The 9945-nt window shown below is 40.4% G+C and overlaps 1 protein-coding gene and 1 non-coding gene across 2 annotated transcripts in view; one reads left to right on the forward strand and one right to left on the reverse strand.

Annotated features, from left to right (window-relative positions):
* OLAH (oleoyl-ACP hydrolase) overlaps positions 1 to 4227 on the reverse strand; it is a 24462-nt gene extending 20235 nt beyond the window's left edge. Inside the window, exons 1-2 of the mRNA XM_013007595.1 lie at positions 4196 to 4227; positions 767 to 897 (exon numbers count right to left, since the gene is read on the reverse strand). Of these exons, the coding sequence (XP_012863049.1) occupies positions 767 to 897; positions 4196 to 4227 (163 nt within the window). The remainder of the gene's footprint in view (positions 1 to 766; positions 898 to 4195) is intronic.
* A 3057-nt stretch (positions 4228 to 7284) lies between these two features.
* On the forward strand, positions 7285 to 7415 carry LOC115874021. The gene has a single exon (XR_004048761.1). It is a non-coding gene; the product is annotated as a small nucleolar RNA SNORA14 (small nucleolar RNA).
* Positions 7416 to 9945: the final 2530 nt, after the last annotated feature.

A 9945-nucleotide genomic window follows, 5' to 3' on the forward strand; every position in this document is an offset into this window, starting at 1 on the left:
TGTCTACATGTACTACAAAAATTATTTCCTCAGTCAGAGTGAAAGAAAATGATTCTATATAGAAATGCAGTTTAGACAAAGAAGTAGAGGATGGGGAGGAAGTAGAGAAGTAGAGAAATGCAGTCTAGACAAAGACTAAAAATTATATAAAATGGTAAATATAGTTTTTAAAATATCATTGATTATTCAAAGAAAATAAGAAACTATAGCAGTAAAATGTACAATAAAGGACAGAAAATGAGAAATAAAAGTTACTGTAATAACTTTCTTAAATTTTACATCAGATGACATATATTGGAAAGTATACTGTGATAAATGAAAGACGCATATTGTAAATTTGAGGGCAACCACTAAAATAAAAAAACTAAGATCTATAGCTCCTAAAGCAATAGTGGAAATAAAGAGAATATTTTTTTTTAAATATTTCATTCAAAAAAAGAAAAGAATCAAACCAAGAGTGGAACAAATTGAAAGCAAAATTCAAAAGAGTTGCCTTCACTTCAATTATATCACTCATGGGTCAATCAAAATAAATCTAGGGTTGGAATGCATCTCCTGAAGGGCCATGTCACAGCAATGATAAAATAAAGGTGACACCATTTCTTTCTCTGGAAACCTAAGAAGTACCCTGTTGAGGAATAATTTTGAATGCCAATTTTGATAAACGACTGGTCAGTAGGGAAAATCTTTACCCCGACTCAGGTTAGTACATGTGCTTGTCACCTGACTTTATAAAGTGCTCCAATGTTTATGAAAATCAACGTACCTTCCAGTAAATCATGAAACTTTTGGCCCCATTTGGCAAAATGAGTGGAGCCACCTCCTGCCCAGGGAAAGCAAATTAGTCTAAAAATTGCATCAGGTTTCTGGTATAAGCAGTTCACAATCTTTTCATTCCTAGGGAGAAAATGCAAATATATTTAACATTAGGCATGTTTTAAATGGAAAATTGTTAGTAATGATAAAGACCATATAATGGGACCGGCAGTTTTTTAAAGAAAACCCAGAAGTTGCTGTCTAATATATAAACTGGACAGTCTGAATATATCATTTTTAAAATCAAGAAGCTCTGAAACCAACAGACCCCTTGGAGGCTTGGGGGGCATCAACTAGAGCAAGTCTGTCCCTGCTTCCAGTTGACACTGAGAAGTGTTTGGCTGAGGCTGCTGTAGGTTAGGGTGAGATGGTACTCACCACCCACGCTCCACCTGGGGCACTCTCTGAGCAACAAGGCAGACCACCAGGAGCATCTGGCTGGAGACACACTCCCTCCCCAACCTGGCAAGTTTGGGTTTCCAGGCTGTGACCAACTGTGACCACAAAAGGCTTCACGCTACACAAAATGCACTCAGGACCCAGAGGTGCAGACCAACACCATACAATTCTTAAGGGAAAAAAAGGTGGGCAATGCTGTCTAGCCTCGTTTATGACAACAAGTTATCTACTATAATAACAGGAGCACAAATAGGAAAATAAATGGGACTTCATAAAAAAGAAAAAATTTTGTTCCTCAAAAACAAAACAAAAGAAAAAAGATGTTCCCCAAAAACGGAAAGGACAAGTTACTAACTGGGAGGGAGTTTTTAGATATCAAGAATCTAATAACCAGATATATAACTTCAGTAACTTAACAAGACAATCATAGCATAAATGGGTAAAGACTCAAACAAACATTTCACACACACACACACACACACAAACCCAAACTCACTGCCATTGAGTCAGCGCTGACTCACAGCAACCCCATGTAGATTTCTGAGACTGTAACTGTTTATGGGAGTAGAAAGCTCAGCCTTTCTCCTGAGGGGCGCTGATGCTTTTGAACTGATGACCATGAGCAGTTAGGCCCATTGCCTAACTACCATACCACCAAAGCGCCAAAGACAGCACTTTAATGACCACCAGACACATGAAAAGATGTTAACTGTTATTAGCCATCCGAGCGATGCAAATCAAAACCACAATATGATACCATTTTACTCCCCCTAGGATGGCTAAGATTAAACAACATAAGCAACAATAACAAAAAAATGTTAAAAAGAGAAAAACACAAAACAGAAAATAACAAATGTAAAAAAGAAAGAAAGAAAAGAACAAATGTTTGAGAGGCTGTAAAGAAGTCGGAATTCTTATTCATTACCGACAGGAATGAAAAACAATACAGCAGTTTCTCAAAAAATAAAACAACCAAACACAAAACAAGCAATCCCACTCCTAAGTATATACTCCAAAGAATTACATGCAGAGATTTAAACAGAGCTTGGACACCAATGTTAATTGCAGCACTATTCACGGTAGCCAAAACGTAACCAAGACAACATAAATGCCCATCAATGGATGGATAAACAAAATATGTTACATACGTACAATGGCATATTCCTCAGCTAGAAGGAGAAATTGCGTCTTGAAATATGTTACAGTAGGGATGGAGCTTGAAAACATTATATTGAATGAAATAATCCAATTATAAAAAGGCAATTATTGTAAGACCTCACTATAAAATGATTTAAAAATAAACAAACAAACAAAAACAACAACAACAAAGAAAGCAAGAAAAGACAAATGTATGGAGAGCAAAGTTTCTTTGTTTTTCACTAGGAGAAGGCGGGCAGGATGGGAGAAGATTTAATCGCTAGGTGGGAAAGTTGCATGGCCGATTATTGTAATCACTGTCAGTATGTTGAATTGTCAATAGTTGGGTGATAGATCAACTTAAAAAAAAAAAAAAGAGTAATTGCTGAGCTTGTTGGGTACAACCAAACAACTCCTGGAACTTGGTTCTTTGGTTTGGAGAGGGAGGGTCAGAGTTTTGTGGGGAACCCCAGTTAATTGGCCTAATAGCGTGTTTTAGTGTTTCTGTTCTACCTCTCTGTTCATTGTGTAACCTGGGGTGTTCAAAGCTTGCAAGTGACGATCTAAGGTATAGCCATTGGACTCTATTCACCTTAAGCTCGGGCTTACTTTTACTTACTAATCCATGGTGCACAGTTTCACATCTTTTTACCATACCAAAGTTTCTGTTTCTAGCTATGGCAGGCACCAATCTCTCTCCCAACTCCAGAAGCCATTCCTAGAGAATTAGAGCCCCCTTTCAAGTGTAGAATCGCTTACAGGGACAGACACCCAGTCAACAAGGTAAGCACATATTGACTCGTGCTTACATACTATAGTGAACAATTTGATGCAGGAGTATTTTGCTGATTGGGTAATCTGATCCTGGCTACTGCCAGGATTCTGATCAGGGCCAAAATAGATGAACCCTGATACAATAAGAGAAACAACTCAAATTCTTGAGTAGAACCATCTCAAATTCTTAAAACGTCCACTTAATGGACCAATTGAGACTAAAGGAACCCTTGAAACTTTAACCCTGAGATACTCCTTAAACTTTGACTTGAAACTACCCCCCAAAGGTCACCTTTGAGCTAAATAACAGACCAGTTCATCAAACCAACCAACATTATGTTCCTTTTAAAAATACCCATCTGTGACAGATGACCAATGTTGACTTTAAAGCAAAATTAAGAAGGTAAGTCAGGGAAGGGAAGACAGATTTTGGCAATGGAACAACCAGAAGTTAAATAATGAGAATCTTGACCCACTGTGAAAAATGTAACCACCATCTCCGAACAATTCGTATGGCACTTGTTAAATGAGAATTGAATTTGTTGTAAACCATTCACCAAAAACATCAAGAAATGTTGTTTTTAAAGATAATAAAATTTTAAAGTCAATAAGAAGCCCAACTTCCATCTACTGAAGTTTGAATAATCAGGGAAAAAAAATCATGTGTCAAGTCAAGGGTGGACAAGGGCTGGTAGTACCTGAACTTTGCAAGGCGGGGGCTCCCTTTAAGTAGAGAGGACAAAACCAGTGATGCAGAATCGGGTGGAGGTCCTTTGATCCTGGGGCAAAGCCACTGCCCCGTGGACTGGGGATAGGGCAGGAGATGCTTCTCTCATTTAAAAGTGTCCAAATATAGTAAATCAGAGCCAATATCCCTGGGAAGTATTTTTGAAAATGTGATATGCTAGGTTTTTTTAACAGCTGCATGTAAAAAAATGACATAAGGAGGCCTTATGAAAACACGGCTGCAGGTTGGGAGCGATTAGCAACAAATGTAGAAAGCATGTGTTATTATGTAGAAGTATGGTCCTTACGGTCTTGGAGAAGCCAATTTGCATGGGTGACCTACCTGGCTTTTCTGGCTTCTTTTCTTTCCTCCATCCTGTGAGGAGAGGGCAAAGGATTAATTGCTAGTTACAGAATTAACCAGTTGCTGGACCCAGTACCTTTCTTAACATAAAATCTCCAACCAGCCTTGAATGTACAAATCTTTCAAATCTGCAGACTGTTCACGGTTCCAACTTCTCTTTAAAGAAGAAGAAAGGGGGCAAGAAAAAGTAGAAATGGGGGGCTAATAACAATGAGTACAAGAAAGGGGGAAATGTTCTAAAATGTATTGTGCTGATGATTGTAAAACTGTTCTTCATATGATCGAACTATTAAATTGTGTGATACATTAATTATATGGCAATCAAAAGGTTTAAAGGAAAAACAAGAAGAGATGGTTTAGAATCTACCTAACTGATGTAATCCAAATATAAGGAGTGATTTGACTCACTTTCTATTAGATTACTAGTCAGTGTGTCTGTAGGGACGCTGGTGGCATAGTGGGTTCGTCCTGGGCTGTGATCTGCAGGCTGGTCAGCATTTTGAAACTACCAACAGCTTCGTGGGAGGAAGCGGAGGGTCAAGCATTGTGAAAATAGCCCAGAACTGAGTGGTGTTTCTTTCTGTTGTTGGGTCATTCTGAGTCGGAACTGACTTCTAGTACTTAACAAGTTCTTCCATTAGGACAACTCTTACTTAGGAACAGATGACCATAACGCTTATTGTATGAACAATTTTGAATGAAATACCATGGCTTGTAATAACTAATGCAGGTACTCCTTTTTGACACTCATGAAAACATCGCACAGCATCAGCAGCAGTTGAGGAAGGAGCAAATTCCCTGCCTTTTGTAGATGTGTATGCTGCTATTAGCCCTGTGTGGAATAATTGTATGCAAATTTTGTGTTTGCCTTATATTTTCCTCTATTGACCCCTGCAACCACGGCTCCAAAGCATAAATCTGGTGCAACTGCTGGTGATGCATTAGAGAAAAAATAATGATCACAATTGAAAATAAAGAACTCACCAAGAAGACTTTATAGAACTAGGGCAGCAGATAGATAGCATTTGAGTAAGAAGACTGGGACCTAAAAATCCCAGCCTTTTGTCTCCTTGAAGAAAGAATGGCAGAGTTGGAGAAGCGAGATCCTAATACAGAGATTTTCAACAAAATTCACTCTGTAGTCAGAGGATCTCAGCTGCTACCAGGCCATTTACGATGAAAATAAGGAAAACTTTGTGCAAACCTCCCCTGATGTCCCCTGCAAGAAATTGATTCTCCCTAGTGAACTCCCAAGGAAGCCTGGGGTAGCATTGCATTAGGCTGAGAACTAGCAAGGCCAACAGTTTGAAACCACCAACCGTTCCAGGGGAGCAGGGGAACAGAACAGTCATTCTGTTCTCATAACAGATCTCCTCTCAGAAATCTGCAGGGGTGATTCTACCCTGTCCCATAGCATCGCTAGGAGTCACGATTGGCTCCGTATCAGTGGGTTTGGTGTTTTGGTAAACTCCTCACTCCCCTCCAGCAGCAGAATCAATCCCTGACTCTTGTCATTCACTCCAACATCAGGCCCATGGTTTTCAACAGTAGCTATCTCTCCATGATCTTCTACATCATCCAATTATTAATGTTATTATAGTGCTACCTCACGAATGCCTCTTCTGACATTGATGAAATGAACATGGTAACCTTTGGTCATGATTTTTTTAACCCAAACAGCTTTTTAAAACTGTTTATGTTTCAACCTAAAACCTCCTTCCGGGGGAACGAATAACAGAAAAGTGGGTGAGGGGCGACAGAGGACGATGTAAGATATGGAAAAAATAATCTATAACTTATCGAGGGTTCGTGAGGGAGGGTGGGCGGGGGAGTGGGGGGGAAGAAATGGGGAGCTGATATCAGGGGCTCCAGTGGGAAGAGAATGCTTTGAAAATGATGATGGTGGCATATGTGCAAATGTACTTGACACATTGGAGGAATGTATGGATTGTGATAAGAGATGTAAGAGCCCCCAATAAAAGTCTTTAAAAAGTGTTTATGCCATTTTTTACAGTCGTGTATGTATGCCTACACACACACAATACTCTTTTCGGCCTAAGTAGTTATTCTTATTATTACATCTTAAGTGTTCTATATGCATGATAAATCAAACTTGCAGCCATCAAGTCATTTGCCTAAAGAACTAAGCAGAGCTGCCTCCATGGGTGCTGAGTCGGTTGCTCTCCACAGGCGTAGAAACTTTCATCTTTCTCCCATGTAGCAGTGAGTGGTTTTAAACTGCTGACCTTCCGTTAGTAGCCCAGGCTCTAATGCACTGTGCCACCAGCGCTCCTTCCTCTGTGCACAGGAAGGTACGTATATGATATACTAAGAGAAATAAATTTTAACTAATTGATACTATAATAAGACAGCATGTCTCTGTTACAATTTATCTATACATTTGATTTAAAGATCGCCTCAGGAACAGGCACTGTCTCTAACCCAGTGACTGCCTATGCCCAGAAAAAGACGCAGCATTTCTAAACTCTAGAGACTAAACAACTCTGTAGATCAACCAAGCAGGAAACACTTAATATCTGCTAGAAAATGTGGAGAGAGGAGCCTTTGTTTTCAAATCAGCAATGTCTTGGTTTTCTGGATATTACATTTATAAAGTTATGTGTATTTAAATATAAAGCAAGACTTAAAGATTTAGAGAAAGTCTTCAGTACTATGCCAAATCTCCAATTTCAAAAGTTACAATTATTTAAAAATATATTTTTAAAAAAGTTTTAATCATCTTACTGTCCTATGAGCACGTTGATCCCAGGGGAGTAATCTTTCAGAGCTCCTGCTGTGAACCTCCAGACAGCTCTTGACTTTGGGAAGGCTCGCTCAGATTCTGCAGTTCTTATAATGTGATGCAAGTTCTGGAAGAACTAGAAAATCTGCTCAAATAGAGGAAGAAAGTTCACACCGTCAGAACAGTTCATTCCTGAGAGTGTTTTCTTAGATGTAATGGCCTGGAGCCACAGTAAACACAGCGAAGGGCAACCTGAATTATCTCATTAGGAGCTTACTGCCTTACTGTACTAGTTCCTCCCTAGGTAAGAGTGTAAAAGGGTTGCATTCATTCCTAAACTCTTGGTGGCTGTGCTCTAAAAGCTGCCAAGATATGGGTGAATGCTACAAAGATTGGAGGCAATCCAGAAGGTTGTGCAACCTGGGGGCCCAGCCTTATCTCACACCCGCAACATCTTTCTTGAGGAGGCTGGATCTGAACATGAAGAGAAAGTCACCAAGACCTGCTTTGAGTTTTCACAATGTAGAAGGGCAAAGAGGAAAGGGGTAGAGGAAATGCCTACCAGAGGTCCCATGGTCTCCACCAGCACAGGTAGGAACAAGAGGAGGAAGCAGGTAGGCTTGGAGGTGGGATGGCAGGATCTTGAGGTCCAATCTTCTGAGAAAATGAGGTGCCCCATATTCTCCAGCCTATAAAGTACATGGGACACAATTTCTGGAATGGAGATAGTTCTGCCCAATGACCGATGTATTAACAGCCCCACCACCACCACCACATGGAAGCAGCACACCAACATGTGTGATCATGAAGGGCCAAAGGGACCAGGCTTTAAACACCAAAGGCGGGGAGAAAAGTCATATCCTTGTCAATGAGGGTGGCGCGCGATGGAGACCCAATGCCCATCTCTAGACAACTGGACATACCTTGCAGAGGGGGAGTGGGGAGATGAGTTACTTAGGGTACAGTATAGCAAGAGTAAGAGTACAAAGTAAGAGTACAAAGTAAGAGTACAAAGAGTACAAAGTAAGAGTACAAAGAAGACTACATTCTAGAATTCAATGTGGTGGCAATTTTGCAACTCTTCTTGATATGATTGAATTGTATGGCCCGTGGATGAAGTGTTAATAAAACTGTTAATGGTTCCATCACGGGTTTTGGCACCAATAAAAATAAATAAATAAAACTGTTGAAAGAATGTAGTCTTCTTTGTTCTCGGATGTGTATTTTCTCTTCTTCAAAATGGAATTAATGGTTTAAACTTGGGAAAAATTGTGTAAAGGTGTGCTTGACATCTGTTGCAGTCATGTTTAGTTAAGTGGATAAACAAGAATGGAGTGCCATGAAGGTGAAACCATCCAGGGGCTCACCTGACCCACATGAAGCCCCTGTTTTGCTTCTGAGAGAAAAAACAAACAAACCAGGAATGGGAAATCCCAGAGACAGGCTTTTTATTTTAGTGCACATCCCTTCTTCAACCAATGATCTATATAATTGGAAGACCCAACATCCCCCATTTTAAAAAAAGAAAAGAGCCTCAAGCATTCCTAGGACATTCAGAGTCTATTTTTCAGACCCATGGGCCCCTTTGGAATGACTACCAGCACATGTCGGTTGTGCTTTTCATGTCAGATGAGCGCAGCCATATTCACCCAGGGGCCCAAATGGCTGTGTTGGGCCTTGGTGTGGGGGGACATGGAAGGAAATAGACAAATGAGGAAAAGAATTCTCCTTAGTCGAGCCAGATTGGGACCCAAACACTTAAGGAGGGCTCCCTGCCTTATTGAACTATCAACAGTATTTACCAGCAGGGATTAAGGGACCTTCCCATTGTCCCACAAACCGATCAAAGGTGACAGAAGTAACCCCAAAAAAGTAATGAATCCCCCACTACCTTTTTAGAAAGACTGCTACATGTCCGTTGGACCTATACTCCCACAGACCCGGAGGCCCCTGCAAACTTCAGAGCAGTCAATTTGGCTTTTGTAACTCAGTTTGGCCTTGGCATAAAAAGGAAATCACAGAAATTAAAAGACTTTTAAGAAAAAATTATCAGAATTAATAGAAATTGCTCAAAGGTTGCCTGGAAAAATGAGTGAAAAGGCTATAGGCCGAGCTGGGGAAGCAGCCTTAAGGAAAACAGGTTGGACACCCCCAGAAACCTATGGAGCCAAAAAAAGCTAAGGCTCAGATTCAGAACAGGCAGCCCTTAGAAATCAACCAATGCGCATACTGCAAAAAAAAAAAAACCAAAATCCCACAAAAAACAGGGACATTGAAAGAATGAATGCCCTCAGTTAAAACCAGAATCTAGATGGCTGAGAATAGTGGGAACTGGGCTCATTCCCGATCAGCTCCCTCAAGCCCTGGGTTACTGTTAAAATAGAGGACAAGCCCTATGTCTACCTATATAAGATAGGCAGGACAAACAATCCTGAAGAGAAAAGAATAAGACCGGCAGTCCCAGAGGGACATGGGAGAGGATGGGGCGGAAAGAGGAAGTGGGGAGCCAAAAAAGTCAGGGATGAGGGAACAACAAGAGATCTAAAAATGATGACGAGGAGGCCTCATGGGGTTTGATCAAATGCAATGTATCCAAGAGGAATTACTGGGAGCCAAGTGCAGGGTGAGCATGATAGTAGGAGAGAATTGAAAGGAAATAGAGGAAGGAAGTAAGAAGTAAAAGCTATTTATAGAGGTATAGCTATAGGTATGCATATAGGTAAATATATTAATTTCTAATGAAAGGGATAGAGGCCATTGTACATATATTTATGTTAAGTATTAAGATAGCAGGTGGACTTTGGGCCTCCCTAAACATAAGAACCAGGCACTCTTTGATACTCACCTTCCCGACACAAGCACTGAAGACAAAATGGGTGCATAAACAAATGTGGTGAAGAAAGCTGATAGTGCCCGGCTATCAAAAGATATAGCATCTTGGGTCTTAAAGGCTTGAAGTTAAACAAGCAGCCATCCAGCAGGGAAG

Source organism: Echinops telfairi, unplaced genomic scaffold, assembly GCF_000313985.2.
Source record: "Echinops telfairi isolate 266 unplaced genomic scaffold, ASM31398v2 ScPeMD7_7474;HRSCAF=8512, whole genome shotgun sequence".
NCBI lineage: Eukaryota > Metazoa > Chordata > Mammalia > Afrosoricida > Tenrecidae > Echinops > Echinops telfairi.